Source organism: Mustelus asterias, chromosome 25 (genome assembly GCF_964213995.1).
Source record: "Mustelus asterias chromosome 25, sMusAst1.hap1.1, whole genome shotgun sequence".
In the NCBI taxonomy this organism is placed as follows: Eukaryota; Metazoa; Chordata; class Chondrichthyes; order Carcharhiniformes; family Triakidae; genus Mustelus; species Mustelus asterias.
Window position 1 is genome coordinate 36,398,468 of NC_135825.1, and position 16,515 is coordinate 36,414,982.

Below are 16,515 nucleotides of genomic sequence, written 5' to 3' on the forward strand. Positions count from 1 at the left end.
CGGTGGCACAGTGGTTAGCACTGCTGCCTCACAGCGCCAGGGACCCAGGTTCAATTCCGACCTTGGGTGACTGTGTAGCGTATGCACATTCTCCCCGTGTCTGCGTGGGTTTCCTCCCACACTCCAAAGCGGGTTAGATGGATTGGCCATGCTAAATTAACCCTTATTATCAGGGGGATTAGCAGGTTAAATACGTGAGGTTACAGGGATAGGGCCTGGGTGGGATTGGTGTCAGTGCAGGCTCAATGGGCCAAACTGCCTCCTTCTGTACTGTGGGGATTCTATGATTTTCAAAAATGATGTTCACATACCTTCACAGGTATGTTATGAAATATTATTTGACACTGAGCTACATAACACATTAGGGCAGTTGACCAATTGCTTTATTTGTAGGTGTTAAGAAGCAAACTAAATAGGAAAAGAAAGATATCGACATAGGAGGGTTAAGGAGGGAGGCCCAGAGCTTTTAGGGCTCAGTAGGGAGGCAATGATGCAGTGGTGTTGTCACTGGACTCGCAATTGGAGGACCAGGGTAATGCTCTGGGGACCCAGTTCAAATCCCACCATGGTAGGTGTTGAAATTTAAATGCAGTAAAAATCTGGAAGTAATCTAATGATGACCATGAAACAATTGTAAGTTGTTGTAAAAACCTATGTGGTTAACTAATGTCCTTGAGGGAATGAAATCTGCTACCCTTACCCGTTCTGGCCTACATGTGACTCTACATCCAGAGCAATTTGGTTGACTGTTAAATAGCCTCGCAAGACTCTCAGTTCAGGGGCAATTAGGGATGGGCAATAAATGCCAGTAACGTCCATATCCCATGAAGGAATTTTTAAAAAGCAACTCGAGGTTTGGCCATCCATTCGTGGAGCAATTAAAATCAGGGCCGATCCAGAGGCGAGAATTAGAGGAGTGCAGATACCTCGAGAGTTGTGAGGCTAGAGGAGCATATGGAGATAGGGAAAGATTAATTGGAGAGTTGGTCAGATTGAAACGTTTAGTCACTTGATCTGCTTTGAAGTGCAGCCACTGTTGATGAAGCTTGTTGTAGTTGGACTTTGTGAATTCCTTTTAACTTGTTGCTTTTTGAGAAATGAGACAGATGCATTCGTTTTAAAATTGATTTGAGGCACTTCTGTCACTTTGGTTCTTTCTGTGTGTCTTCTCAACACTGGACTTCAATTTTTTAACCAAACAACTTCAATAACATATCAGCAGGAGTTCTGAATCAATTTTGAAGCAGATTCTTGTAAAAGGTGATAGGAAAACACACTTGAAGCTTTAAAATACGCTTCAAGTTTTAAAAGAGTTAATGAGGAGCAGGTTTTACAAGGCCCAACCCAGAAGCTGATATCTAATTAAATGTAATGTTGCCATAGAGTCTCTTAAACAATTATGAATTCTGATCTATTGCTGACAATTGGAACACTTAAATCTTGCTATCTTTTACAATGGGACTTAGAAAAAGTTTTTGATCAATCTAGATTGATTTGCATACAGTTTGAAATTATATTCTATGCAATAAGCATTGGGAATGTGGAAAGATAGTAGAAAACTGATCCAACCCTTTTCCGTGGACTACGTGCAAATTGCGCTGCCAGGAGCTATTGAACTGAGTTAAAACTGGTTTAACTGATTTGTGGTTTGCAAACTTATGTCTTCATATCATATGAGTCTACCTGCCATTTCAATAAAAGCATTAAAGAGAAAATAATTACAAGGCAATAGAAATCATAGAAACCCTACAGTGCAGAAGGAGGCCATTCGGCCCATCGAGTCTGCACCGACCACAATCCCACTCTACCCCCACATATTTTACCCGCTAATCCACGCATCTTAGAATTCTAAGGGGCAATTTTTAACAGGGCCAATCAACCTAACCCGCACATCTTTGGACTGTGGGAGGAAACCAGAGCACCCGGAGGAAACCCACGCAGACACGAGGAGAATGTGCAAACTCCACACAGGCAGTGAACCGAGCCGGGAATTGAACCCAGGACCCTGGAGCTGTGAAGCAGCAGTGCTAACCACTGCGCTACCGTGCCGCCCACGGCAGAATAAGTTCCAGGAATTGAATCACTGGAAAATAACTTAATTATTCTCCAAATATACATAAAAACTCTCAGGGAAAGAAACAGGGATAAAATAAGATGGATATTAGAAAGCTCCCGCAGGCCATAGATATGCCAGTTAGGTGGATTGCCCATGCTAAATTGCCCCTTAGTGTCCATAGATGTATAAATTAGGGAATTAGTGGGGTAAATGCATAGGGCTACGGGGCTAGGATGTGGGGTGGGCCTCGTTAAGATGTCAGATAGTCAATGCAGATGCGATGGGCTGAATGGCCTCCTTCTGCACTGTAGGGATTCTGTGACTCTGATTATTAGAAGCAACAACCTTCAAATTCATGGCATTCGACTGACTCATCATCATAACTTCAGTGAGAGACTGATGGAAATTATAAGGATATGGAGGTCTTCTTATCACTCCTTTCAAGCCAGATAATGGACCTGGGCACAGAGGCAATGATCCAACGCCTGAGAATAACAAGTGTTGTATAGTAATAGCTTGTATGCAGAAATGGTTGAGGTGTACAGACCTCCACAAACAAACCTTAGCAAGGGATCTAGGCTTGAAAGATGTTAAACAAAAATGAGTGAAATAATCTGAGTATGTCTAGTGGCTTGGGCTGACTGGATCATTGAGAATGGGAGAGGAGAAGATATGAGGAAACTCATTCCCACAAAGTCTCCATTGGTAAGAAACAGAAAGAAGTAGCCGAATATCAGAAATAGGAGGGGTGGCCATATGGCCTCTCAAACCTGCTCTGTCATTCATTAAGATTCTGGGAAACCAATGTGGCTTCCCATTGAATGCAACCCCCACCGCCGGAAAAACCGCTGCGGGGGTCCGCCATCAGCAGAACTAGAAGATCCCACAAGCGTGAATGGCTGGAAAATTCCAGCCTGTTAACCTTCTTAAGCAACATTTTTTCAAAGACAATTAACTCCCATTTTGGTGCTCAATTATGTCTCATGTCGATAAGTTTTGCAGCATTACCAACATTTTGTTCTGAAGAGAAAGAGTAATAAAGTGACAAAAAAACAGAAATTATTGCAATTTTAACTGAAATAGTGCACAGCACAGGATCCTTCTCTCTCACATTCTATTCCAATAAGAAAAAGCACTGTTTGCATACTTTTTGGAAATAATTGTGAATTCTCATTGATACAGGGGGTTACACAGTAAACATAGGTATTACTGTCCTGTTGCAATGCTTCGATGGAAATTTCTAGACCTTTCATTCTTAAATATTAGGAAAAGCATCTTGAAGCTTATTGAGAATCTTATTAAGATTCTGGATGATCTTCTGCCTCAGCTTCAATTTCCCACTAGTTCTTCAGACCTTTAATTCCTTCAGAGATCAAAATCACGTCTATCTCAGCCTTAAATATATCAATCCAAATCTCCCTAAGGTAGATAATTTGAAAGATTCACAATCCTTTGACTGAAGAAATTTCTCTTCAACTCAGTTCTAAATGAGCAACCTCTTATCCTGAGCATTGATACCTGTGCCTGTCTGTGTCACAACTATGGTAGGGTCAATATTGGATTTGCAGAGAGGTCAAGAACCAAGCGATGTATTTTTAAAGGTAGAACGATGAAAGGGGAATAGCGGAGTACTATTTAAAACACTAGAGGATGTTGAGGGTCGAGAACACTGAGTGACAGGACGATAGGTACAGAAGCATCAATGCATTTAGAAAACAATTTTGATATGCATATAAGATGCCACAAATTATAGAGCAAGAGCTAGAACATGGATTAGGCGGAACTTTTATTTTTGGGCTAGCATTGAGATAATGGGCCAAATTACCTCCTTCTGAGACATAAATTGTTTTGTGTTTCTCTGGAGGATGTTGGCCGGGAATAAGCCTAGCCAAAACAGTTCAGTTCAGTTGCACTACTCTGCTCTGAGGAAGGGTTATTCTGACTCAAAACGTTGGCTCTCCACAGATGCTGTCGGACCTGCTGAGATTTTCCAGCATTTTCTGTTTTTGTTTCAGTGGCACTACTTTTGCTCTTGGAAACAATAAATCTCCTTTGCTATCTGTTTCTAAACTTGTAGCTGTTACAAAACAGTTTATTATAAAGATGTTAATGTTTCAGCCTTCTTCATCATCGTACGTGAATGCTTACCTGGGCGTTTTGCAGGAAACACTGACATCCTTGGTTTTGGTGGCAGCTGGAGCTGATAAAACAACAGTGTCGGTCCTCTCATTTCAACCCTTGTACTTTGCATAAAATGTTGCCACAAAAACACCAGCCACCAAATATTTTCAAATTTATCGCTTCTTTATTAAGCACCGGCAGGCTATATAAAACAATGGATTTAAAAGAAGAATCTGGTATTTACATCATCCAGGGACTGTGAATTTAGTTTTATTTGATCCGAATTTACACCAAAAGAGGAAAATCAGAGCAGTCTTTTAGTCAGCTCATTTAGTCTGTCTTAAAATAATATTCCTCATTATCTTCTCTCCTGTGCAGGTCATGTTTTCTTCAAGCAGTTCCAGACATCTTCAAATGCAGAGAAATACCAGCATATAAAGCAGAAGAAGGTAGGAATCTCTTGAACTTCTTGAAGCAAAATCATCTGTAAGTTGCATGCGAAACAAAAGCATACTGTATATTTTCGAGTGATCATTATTGTCAAAAATACTAAATATATATAAGTTCATAAGTTCATAAGCTATGGGAGCAGAATTAGGCCATTCAGCCCATCGAGACAGCTCTGCCATTCGATCACGGCTGATATGCTCCTCATTCCCATTTTCCTGCCTTTTCCCTATAACCCTTCAACTCATTACCAATTAAAAATCTGTCTAACTCTTCCTTAAGTCCAAAGATGTGCGGGTTAGGTTGATTGGCCAGGTTAAAAAAATTGCCCCTTAGAGTCCTGGGATGCGTAGGTTAGAGGGATTAGCGGGTAAAATATGTGGGTGTAGGGCCTGGGTGGGATTGTGGTCGGTGCAGACTCGATGGGCTGAATGGCCTCCTTCTGCACTGTAGGGTTTCTATGATTTCTATGATTAAATTTACTCACTGCCTTAGCATCCACTGCACTTTGGGTAGCGAATTCCACAGATTCACAACCCTCCTCAACTCTGTTTTAAATTTGCTACCCCTTATCCTAAAACTATGACTTCTCGTCCTAGGATGCCCCATAACAGGAAACATCTGCTCCACAGCTACTTTATCCATATTTTTTATCATCTTATATATCTTAATTTGATCTCCCCTAATTCTTCTAAATTCCAGAGAGTATAGGCCTAAACTGTTCAATCTCTTTTCATATGACAAACCCCTCATCTCTGGAATCAATCTAGTGAACCTCCTCTGAACTGCCTCCAATGCCACTACATCTTTCCTCAAATAAGGGGACTAAAACTGTGCACAATACTCCATGTGAGAATGGATTTCAGTGTGAGGCCATTTCTGGCTTCAGATTTGCCACTGTGGAAGCAACACATATCCTAACCTAGAGGTCTGAGGATCATACACATTGCAGTTAGCTTGCCCCACAGGATAAGTACATTTTGTGCTGTCTTCACATACTGGAGTTGCAATAGTGGGAGGCAGCATTATGGAGAGGATGCTGCACTTGGTTGAGGTCATTAGGTCACATTGAAGCTTCATATGTTTCATATGAAGCAATTTTTAAAAGCGGCATCTCGGCCTTTTGACCAAGATGGAAATGAGCCCAAGTCTTGGAGGAGGAACCTCCCCCTTCACCAATCAGCTTGGCTCATGTAGATCGGGCCCAGGACAGGGTGGTTTGGTTGCTTCCCCTGTCTTGTCAGCCTGGATCTGAAATGTCTCAACTTGTTGAGACTCTGAATTGGATTTGATTTGATTGAATTGGAAAAGTATTTTTTTTTTAAATAGTGGGAGGCAGCATTGCAGGATATCATTATTATGTGTGTGGGGGGAGGGAACACTTCTACCTCTTCCTGTCTCCACTGAAAGGATTTTTTAAAAATGTAAGATGCTTATATGTAGCATGGGCCCTCTGGAGAATCCTGAATGGGTCAGGTCCAACACTTACCCAGTGCACATAATTAACTTTTGCACAGAGATACTTCAATGCCAATAAATTGGGGACTGACAGATGTAATCGTTGAATGAACAGGGCAAACTATTGCTAATATGGTATACATTATACTTGGTTTACATCCTGGATGAGTACTAATTTCTATTAAGACTGAAGTATTGCAAGATACCAGGTTGCAGAAACATGGGCTGGAATTATCCAGCCCTTTCCACGGCAGGGCTAGTAAACTATTTGAAATCTCCTTTCACATCAGCCGGACTGGATGATCCCACCAGCATTAAGGCCTAGAAAATTCTGGCCTCAGGGTGGGATTTTCTGCGCAATCTACCACATGTTTTGCGGCAGCGGAGGCACCCTGCCCTTGGCCGGTGGCGGGACCAACGTGGCTTCCCATTGAATGCAACCCCCACCGCCGGAAAAACCGCTGCGGGGGTCCGCCATCAGCAGAACTAGAAGATCCCACAAGCGTGAATGGCTGGAAAATTCCAGCCTGTTAACCTTCTTAAGCAACATTTTTTCAAAGACAATTAACTCCCATTTTGGTGCTCAATTATGTCTCATGTCGATAAGTTTTGCAGCATTACCAACATTTTGTTCTGAAGAGAAAGAGTAATAAAGTGACAAAAAAACAGAAATTATTGCAATTTTAACTGAAATAGTGCACAGCACAGGATCCTTCTCTCTCACATTCTATTCCAATAAGAAAAAGCACTGTTTGCAGACTTTTTGGAAATAGTTGTGAATTCTCATTGATACAGGGGGTTACACAGTAAACATAGGTATTACTGTCCTGTTGCAATGTTTTGATGGAAATTTCTAGACCTTTCATTCTTAAATATTAGGAAAAGCATCTTGAAGCTTATTAAGAAAATATCTGTTTCTGATACCCAGGACACTGGCTAAGAATGACATGTATTGAAGAAGGGTAAAGTGGAGGCTTTCCTGTACCTACTGGCCAGAACCAGTTTTAGCAGCATCAAACATTTTCTTTCTGCCTTCCATTCCAGACATCGCCTCCACATTTTTACGCCAATCACTAACGCCAACAGGACGCTCCTAAGGGTTGGAGACAAAACATATCAGCAACTGTCCTTTATCTGTCTGCGTATTCAGAAGATTTATCACTTAAAAGGTAAACCTGCAAAAGAGCTAACCTTATTTTTAACTGTCCTATCTTATTAAGGTAGTTCTGTGCTGCTCTAGTGCAGCATCAGGGGCAGGAGGCCCCCCCACCCCACTGCCCAACCCTGCAGCGTGTCTTGCAGCAGCAGAGACAGTCTGCCATTGGTTGGCAGTGGGGTCTTCCAGTCCCACTGCTGTCAACGGGATTTCTCCTTGTTCGCACCCTTTGTTGCCGGGGAACTCATGTTGGGAAAAGCTGGAAAATCGTTGTCCCAGGTCTAAAGGCTAGTGAAATCTATGGCTAATAAAGAGAAAGACTTGCATTTATATGGCACTTTTTACAGCCTCTGGTTGTCCCAACATTCTTTATAGACAATTGAATACTTTTGAAGTGCATTCACTATAGTGATGTAGGAAAAAGAGCAGTCAATGTGTGCACAGCAACCTCCTACCAATAGTGATGTGATCATGAGTGGATAGTCTGTTTTCCTCTTCAGCGACGGTGATTGAGGAATAAATATTGACCAGGAGACTGACGATCATCTGAACGCATCTTTATGAACAACTTTCTAAACTGTGTTTGGATTTTATAAACTGGCCCTTTTGATGCCCATTTACAACAAAGGACAAGCAAATTATTCAGATATCAAAAATAAACAACCCAAAATTATAATATACTATATTGTCACAAATATCTCTTGGGAGCTTTTTTCTAAATAACAATAATTTATAACAATTTATTTCTCAATATCTATTATTATTACGGGTAGCACAGTGGCACAGAGGTTAGCACTGCTGCCTCACAGTGCCAGGGACCTGGGTTCGATTCCTGGCTTGGGTGACTGTCTATGCAGAGTCTGCACTTTCCCCCTGTGTGGGTTTCCTCCGGGTGCTTCGGTTTCTTCTCACAATCCAAAAAACATGCTGGTTAGATGCATTGGCCATGCTAAATTCTCCCTCCGTGTACCCGAACACGCACCGGAGTTTGACGACTAGGGGATTTTCACAGTAACTTTATTGCAGTGTTAATGTAAGTCCACTTGTGACACTAATAAATAAACTTTAACTTTATTTATGGTTGGTCAGTGTTCTAAGAGTCACTTTGAGTTTAAATCCCAGTAGTGACTGGCTTTAAGTTTCCCCTTCTAGATGGCTTTGTCAGTGTGGACCAGAGCAACTAAACTACAAAAGAAGAAAATTGGTTATTGATATCTTGCAACCACAATTTTCAACCAGGGGCAGTAATGATGGGGTTGAAGTATATTATAAACCAATGAGCTGTTTCCTAAGGTGCTTTGCTAGTAGGCAGATGGTATTTTCTATGGTTGGTGTTTGCTCTCATACCTTTTCTGAATCTTCCTTTTTGACTGACTTCAGGTTAGCACGAAGATCCATGGATACTTTGTGCTTGGATCCCAGCAAGGCCCTCAGCATAGCATCAGCAGAGACTCGGACCCGGCGGAGAGTCGGGCGCTTGAACTTTCCTCTGAGATCAAAAACTTTCAGATTCAAGTCCTGAATCTTAAAGATCAGAGATGAGAACAGTAAAAGCAAAATCTGCCTAAAATACAAGCCACAAAATCAAAGCACTGGACAGTCCCACAATGATTGTCTTGTTTTGTGACAAACAGTGCTCTCAACTTTGTTAACCAATATGATGTAACTTTGACATTAACTGGGTCGGGATTTCCTGACCACGTGGTATGTTTTCCAGCAGTGATGGTGGTTCACCATTGGCCGCTGTTGGGATCCTCCAGTCCCATCGACGTCAACTGCCTTTTGCATCGCTTGCCCGCCCCGCTGTCACCATAGGTGGGAAGGGTCAGAAAATCCCACCCACTGAAATTCATGGGCTAGATATAATACAAAGACAGATTCTGAACAAGGCGGAAGGGCAATAGCGTGCATGGAACTTGGAAGATATTTGGGCATGTGGTAATGTCCAATTTTAACATGGATGCCTCATTGTCAATTTACCTCTGGATTTTGTGTCTACAATGCACCCAAGTGGGTGTAATTTTATTTATATTTATTCATGCAATGTCCATCCCTATTTACCCTTAAACTGCTAGATAATTTCAGAAGGCATTTAAGCGTCAAACATGGCTAAACCGTGGCAGAATTCCTTCCTTAAAGATAGTTAGTGAACAAAATGGGTTTTCATATTATCATCAGCAATGGTTTCATGGTCATCATTAGACTTTTATTGAATTCAGTTATCACCATCTGCCATGATGGGACTCGAACCCAGGCCCCCAGAGCATTACCCTGAGTCCCTGGATTACTAGCCCAGTGACAATACCACTATGCCACTGCCTCCCCATGAACTACATAGCACAATCTCAGCTCGGCTATGAAAAGGGCCAATTCAAGGATGGAATTTGGAGCATTGAGAACATTTGGAAAGAGATGGAAAAGTCAAAACATGGAGCTAGGGTGTCCCATTTCAATGATGCCTCACTTGATCTACTACTGAGTGCAGTAAGGAGCTGGAAGGAGGTAATGTTCAGCTCAAATATTTATGGCTTGATGTCATAGGGCAAAGCAGGGATGCCTTCCATGGATGGAGAAGCCTTTTCCCAGATCTTCAATCATAACATTTGAATCAGTCCATGAAAACCCTATATCCATGAAGAGTATGGATGCCAACATGGCCACCATCTTAAAAGGATTAAGATATCTTAGCCACAGAATGCTAGCAGTGATGTGCCAGTGGTCTGCTTGATGGAGAATGGTGAAAGGGGAAGTGGAAAGGGAAACTCCATTCAAAGTGCGCCCATAATTTACCTGCTGTACTCTGTACCCAACTTGGTTATTCTGGAGGAGTGAATCTCACTAGCTCTCAGTCACCTCAAGGTAGGAAGCTTAGCTGCAGTAGTGCTACCCATTAGATGGAAGGAGAAGCTAACACATCTTCTGATTACATACCTCTCTCGTATTGTGTATCACTTTGGCTTCAATATCATATCGCTCCTCATCCACTACGTTGACCTTCTCATGGAGTTCCTGGCAGAGTTCCTTCAGTTTTGAAGATGACAAATTTATTTTTGTTAGAAAATGTAATAAATAAATGTATGAAAACTTTGTAATTGTTCAACAAATCCCATTTTCCCATTAATTCAGTTTTTAATTAAATATTTTCACTTGTAACAAAAAATCCCAATCTATGTGTGAAAGCAGTTTAATGGATGAGTAAACCTTTTGATAGCCTTTGAGATGTAAACTGTATTCAGTAATAATAAACTAAGAGAAAGGAATATTAATTTCAATTTGGAACTGTTAATTGCACAGAAAGAAGCCTGATAATGAACCAGGCAAGCAAAAGAACCTTAATCAGTATTCACTATAAACCCACTGACTCTGAGAGATTATATTTCCTCCCATCCCACTTTCTGAAAGGATTCCCTACCATTCTCCAAATTCCTCTGTCTCAATTGTATCTTGTCAAATGAGGTAACCTTCCATACCAGTGCCTCTGATATGTCTTCCTTTTCCTCGGGCAAGAACTCTGCCCAAATGTGGGTGGCAGGGACCTCAGTGTTCTTGTCCTATTGTTCACATTTCTGCTCTCACCACTTCTCCTACCTCGCTAAACCATGATAGGGTTCCCCTCATCCTTACCTTCCATCCTCCATCGTGAACAGATCAACCTTCACCATTTCCACCACTTTTAGCACAATGCACAACCAAAAACCTTCCCCTCTCAGCATTCTGCAGGAACCAATCCCACTGTGACATCATGGTCCATCTGTCAATCATCCTGAACAGAAGGGGTAATGGGGATTGGGGAGGTGGGGAGTATTGGTGGTGGTGAGAGAAGAGGTGGTGGGGAAAGGGGTGGAGTGGGAGGGGGGTGGAGAGGGGGTGGGAAGGGGGTGGTGAGGGAGGTGAGGAAGAGTGTTCCAAAGACCCATGACCCTCTGAGAGAGAAAAAAAATTCTCTTCATCTGTGTCTCTATCATAGTTTAGGACATTGCTACTCTATTCTCGCTGTTCCTTTTCTGGTAATAAATGCAAATAATAAAGGATGAGACTGCCTTGCAGTTTAATTCTCTCTGGCAATGTGACTGAGTAATATTCTTTCCTGCATTATGTTAACACAACCTTGTTTTCAAATAACACAGGACGAACTTAAATCACTAACAATAAATCATTATGTCACATCTAGTAGCATGTTCATTGATGCCAGTGTCATTTCTATATGAGTTAATGGGTGCTTTAAGAAACAATTACACGTTAATGGTATCTACAAAGTACGGCAGAAGTGGTTTAAAAGCGATTTTGAATTCTTAACTCAACATCTCGCATCTACACAGTGGCTGAAATGTTACCACCATTCACACCAGCGAGATTTTCCCACCCCGCTGCAGCGAACGGAGATTTGGCTGGGCGTCAAATTCTCCGACCTTGCTGCAGCAGGAGTGTGGCGTGAACGGCCAGTGAGCTGGCGCCCAATATCTTTAACCTGGTGGAAGATTATAGGAGAACAATGAGCTGAAAGGTGCCCCTGAGCTGCAGCAGAACTGAGACATTAGGGCAAGATTTTCCTTGCAGGTTGCTAAACCCCATTTTCAGGCTCAAGTAGGGGAGGCTGAGGGAGTGGTCAGAAGCCTGTATGTACAATTTGGGAAACTCATCACTCATTGTGATTTTTTTCAAGAGCAACTAATTAGTAGCCAGAGGATAGGCTCACAGTCCATTTACATGCTGGGTTGGCTCTCAAAGCTGGAGGGCTAATTAGAGGCCATCCAGCTTGAAAGAAGCATCAGGATCTCCTGGAAAGTTAAGTAAGGTAGAGACTGTTTCAAAATTGAGGAGTTAGCCGTAATTTTATCAGCACACCCGCCCCAGAATCGGGGCGGGCACGGCTCTCAGAATTCTCCTTTGGCCTCGGGTGGGATTTTATGAGCCTCGCCCGAGCAAGATCATAAAACACCGGCCACTGCCTCTCTCTCTCTCCAACTCTTTTATAGTTCAAATAAGCTTTGGCAGCAACCTCCTCTATGGGGCAGCCTGAGGCTGCTGCTGAACTTAGGTAGGCAGAGAGGGCCTCATGTAAGCCTCTTTGTAGTGCTGCACTCGCCTCCCCCTTTCCCCCCGCCTCCGGGGTCTGCTGCTGGGAGGTCACTTTTAGGCAGCCTCTACCACCTATGGGAATCTGAAGGCCAACTGGAAAATGCCAGTTGGTATCCTTAGTGGCTCCTAATGTGCCTGACTCACTACCAGCCGCAGATGGGGCTGGTGGCCCTGTGACACCCCCACCCCACTCCATGAAAATGGAGCCACAGAACTGGCAATCAATCTTTAGCGTTTGCCCTGTCTCCATCTCCAAGGGTGTAAAACTTAATCCCTAGGGCAAGTGATGGAAGCTTCATCAAAGTGGCCTGTTTCAAGGAGCACCTTAAAGGGGGAAAGTTTTAGGGAAGGAATTCCTGAGCTTGGGACCTGGACAGCTGAAGGTGTAGACTTTCATGCTGAGATGAAGGAATTTAAAGGTGAGGAAGAGGCTCGAATAGGGGGAACACAAAGTTTTCCATTTCACAAACACCCTTGTCCAAATTATTGCCAAGTCAGCAGCACGTTCACCCTCCCAGAAAGTGAATCCACATTCCCGAATCCGCACCTGGCATGTTTAGGTTTGTGGAGTAAACACCAGAATATGAAATAAAAATCAGGTTTTACATTAAAAGAATGAAGTGGGTGTATTCCATTGGTAAATACTTACCTGCAGCTGAGTAAAGGACAGACCAGCAATTCTTACAGGCGGGACCCGTTCGACAAGAAACTTTTCCTTTTCTTCACTTTTCTCTGTTGTTTCTTGGGCCAATTCTTCTGTTGCTTTTGCCAACAACAAACTCTAGAGGCCAAATTGTGGGTTTGTTAAATCTTGCCATGCCTTGAATGTTAAATTCTTATTTTAATAGTTACACGTATTGAGGTCACTTTACACAGTGAATGCCCAGCGAGAGGACATTTACTGATTGGCTGGAAATGCGCACACCAAAGTTTTGAATTCATTTGTTGGTGCACAAGTGGTGCAGTTCCAGTGTAATAGACTAGAACTTGGGGTGTAGGTCAGGTGCACCATCTGATTCTAAAATACCAATTCAATTCCAATAGATTGATTGCTGGCAAAATATGCATCCTGTGTTAAAGTGAGGCATTTCTGCAACTGGCAAGGACAATGAGAGTCATGTCACTGAGATTCCACCATTTATAGCTGGCTTTCGTTTAGTCTATAAAATAATGTGTTGATGTGAGATCTAAGAAATAAGGGCTGACTTCTGGAAAGGTCACGATAAATTTGACCTTTCCCTCTTATTCCATCAGTACAATCCCTGATGCTAGCTTACCTGGACTGCATTAGGGGGAGTCTTTAGATGCCTGCCTGCTTGCCGGTGGAGTGCTGGGATACGATGAAGTGACACTCACTGCCACCGATACCTCTCTGCACAAAGCTAGCACCACGCAGGGGCGGCTGTTCAGACCCTAGCCCCCATCACTCCTAATCTGCATCTTCATTATGAGGACATGTCGATCCTGAAGTTTGCTGCTCATTTCTTTAACATGGCTGCCATCCTTGTCACCCAAATAACCTGTTTCCTTTAGTGCTGCCACTGACCCTTTAAGCAGTGACAGGTTTTACTTCCTGTTGGATCTCTCTCTCTCCTGCAGGTGTTTTTTGATTTGATTTGATTTATTATTGTCACATGTATTAGTATACAGTGAAGAGTATTGTTTCTTGCACGCTATACAGAAAAACATACCGTTTATAGGGTACATAGGGGAGAAGGAAAGGAGAGAGTGCAGAATGTAGTTTTACCGTCATAGCTCGGATGCAGGGAAAGATCAGCTTAGCATTATTCGAGAGTTTAAGAGAGTTAGAGCTCAGTTTTAAGAGCTAGAACGAGAGTAAAAGATAGAAGTAGAGAATATGCTGGAGACAGCTTGCAAGAAGTCGCCATGCTCTGGCGCCTTCTTGAGTGCTTTTTTTTGGACTCCGACAATGCTACTCCCAACCATCAACCCGATCATCTGGTATTATTCAACCCCTTCCTTCATGGACCAGTTGCAGTCTAACTACTGAGGCACTATTTTGTACTCTATATATTCCAGATATTTCAGTCTCCATGTGAATTGGCCGACCCTGAATTTTACCATGGGATCACCCCCTCACTACCTTAAGACAGGCAGATGTCCTGCTCTAACTTAGTCCTGGTGGCTTAATGTCACTGTCAGATTATGAGCTACCTGGGACTGATAACCTTTCTAATGCCGATGACCTTCATCAGTTCTCAGGATGGTCACTAGATGGAGCATTTGAGATTACAAAGCGTTTCCCAGAGAGGGAGTGGGAAGGCTTCAGTGAAAAATCCCCAACAGTGCTCAATCTCATTCCAACTCTATTCACATCACCTCTTGGCCCATCAGTGTGGGGGAAAAGATGTCACCATGGAGAATCTCATTCTCTGGCCTGTGGCAATAATTCCATTGATAGAGCTTAATAGAAGGCAAGCAGCCATTGAAAACTGTTCATGTGCAGCTGAAGTTGAATAAGATAAATTATAAATTCCAATCACTTACCTTAAGCAGGAGCTTGCGGGATGCTGTGATCTTTGATTTTCTCTACAGAAACATTAAGAAGTGGTTAATTTATTGCTTGGCCTGATGTTCATCTCTGCTCCCATATTCTTATCATAATTCCTGAAACACCTTCACTATGTATTCATCAGTCAAAACATATCTGCAGTGTTTGCTTCAGACTTTACTTTCTTTACGTCCTTTTTAAAAAATGTTTTTACCATTTAGCTTTCCCCTTTACTTTTTATAATTCACACTCGTTTTCTTATCTTTCAATATTTCCTCCTCTCTTTGTCTTCTTTCTTTCATTCTATACTTGTTTGATGGACAGTTGACACCAAGGCTCACCTTGGGAGAAACTAATTACATGTTTTCAGAATGGCAAATTGATGGTGCAATATTGTAGCAAAAATTTAATAGATGAATGAGCACAAAGCTGGTACTCAGTACTGACCCGCACCTCTAGATGGCACTGCTTTTGAAGGTTGAAGCTGCTTTCATTCTGATGCTGTTTTTGTTCAGATTCTGGGAGACTGGCACCAATAAATATACCCCTACGGGATTTTATGGCCTCACTCATCCAGAAACTGTAAAATCGCTCCGGAGGTCAACGGACTTTTCCATGGTCCGCCCCTCGCCTGCTCCGATTCCTGTATCGGGCAGGACGATAAAATTCCGGCTCCAGTTTTTACAGCACCACACTCGTCTCTCTTATTCAAGCAAAATCAAACCTCGTGGATCTGATTCTGGGATAACAATTGGATTTAGTGGTGTAACTGGGTCAGAGTATCCTGCAGAAAAGCAAAATACTGCGGATGTTGGAATCTGAAACAAAACCATAAAATGCTGAAAAAATCTCTGCAGGTCTGACAGCATCTGTGGAGAATGGAGCCAATGTTTCAAGTCTGACCCTTTATCAGCGCTGGGAATAGAGCCAACATTTTGATAGTCCTTCTTGAAAGATTGGCTCTGTTCTTTCTCCACAGATGCTGTCAGACCTGCTGTGATTTTTCAGAATCCCCTGAAATCTGAACTAAAACGGGACTAATGTAAATCTGCCGTTTACCAGAATATGCAGTCTCATTCACCTGCCCGATACTGAAGTAAACCTCAAAATCTGGACTAAAGGATATTACTGATGATATAGCCCAATGAATGTGGCACTTTAATTGACATCTCTTTGGTGAACATGTAGCCCTAAAATGACAAAAAAAAGACGGATGATAAACACAGATTTGCATCATCCCACAGGACACACAATTACTGGAAATTTTCTCTGGATGGTCATTATCTATTTCTTTTAGCTTTTGATTCAAAAATAAAACATAAATAAGATTCATGTTGTTTAAATGACAAAACGTAATTTTGTATTGAAAGTCCTTGGGTCTTACGCAAGTTTTATTCTTTGCATCAAATCATAGTTCTCTGCGCAAGCAGAGATTCAAATGATTTCTGTCAGCATAGTCTATTTTTGCCATTGGACTAATTGTTTTCATTAGCTCTGATGCAAATAATGTGCGAGACTTCATTTCAGACTATGTCAGAATATACCCGATATATCACTGATTTTGACTGAAGCATGAGCAATTGCGAATTATATTCACACACAAGTCATAGGTCAGAAGAGTACAAGTAGATGCCACAATTGAAAACAATGCTGGTTTTATATTTTGTTTTTGACAAAATGTCTATC

At 42.1% G+C, this 16,515-nt stretch overlaps 1 protein-coding gene across 1 annotated transcript in view; it reads right to left on the minus strand.

Annotated features, from left to right (window-relative positions):
* Positions 1–7,067: 7,067 nt before the first annotated feature.
* The window catches only part of LOC144479211 (troponin I, slow skeletal muscle-like), a 101,984-nt gene continuing 92,536 nt past the window's right edge, over positions 7,068–16,515 (minus strand). The window contains exons 3-7 of the mRNA XM_078197873.1: positions 14,826–14,867; positions 12,967–13,098; positions 10,170–10,259; positions 8,586–8,762; positions 7,068–7,175 (exon numbers count right to left, since the gene is read on the minus strand). Of these exons, the coding sequence (XP_078053999.1) occupies positions 7,068–7,175; positions 8,586–8,762; positions 10,170–10,259; positions 12,967–13,098; positions 14,826–14,867 (549 nt within the window). The remainder of the gene's footprint in view (positions 7,176–8,585; positions 8,763–10,169; positions 10,260–12,966; positions 13,099–14,825; positions 14,868–16,515) is intronic.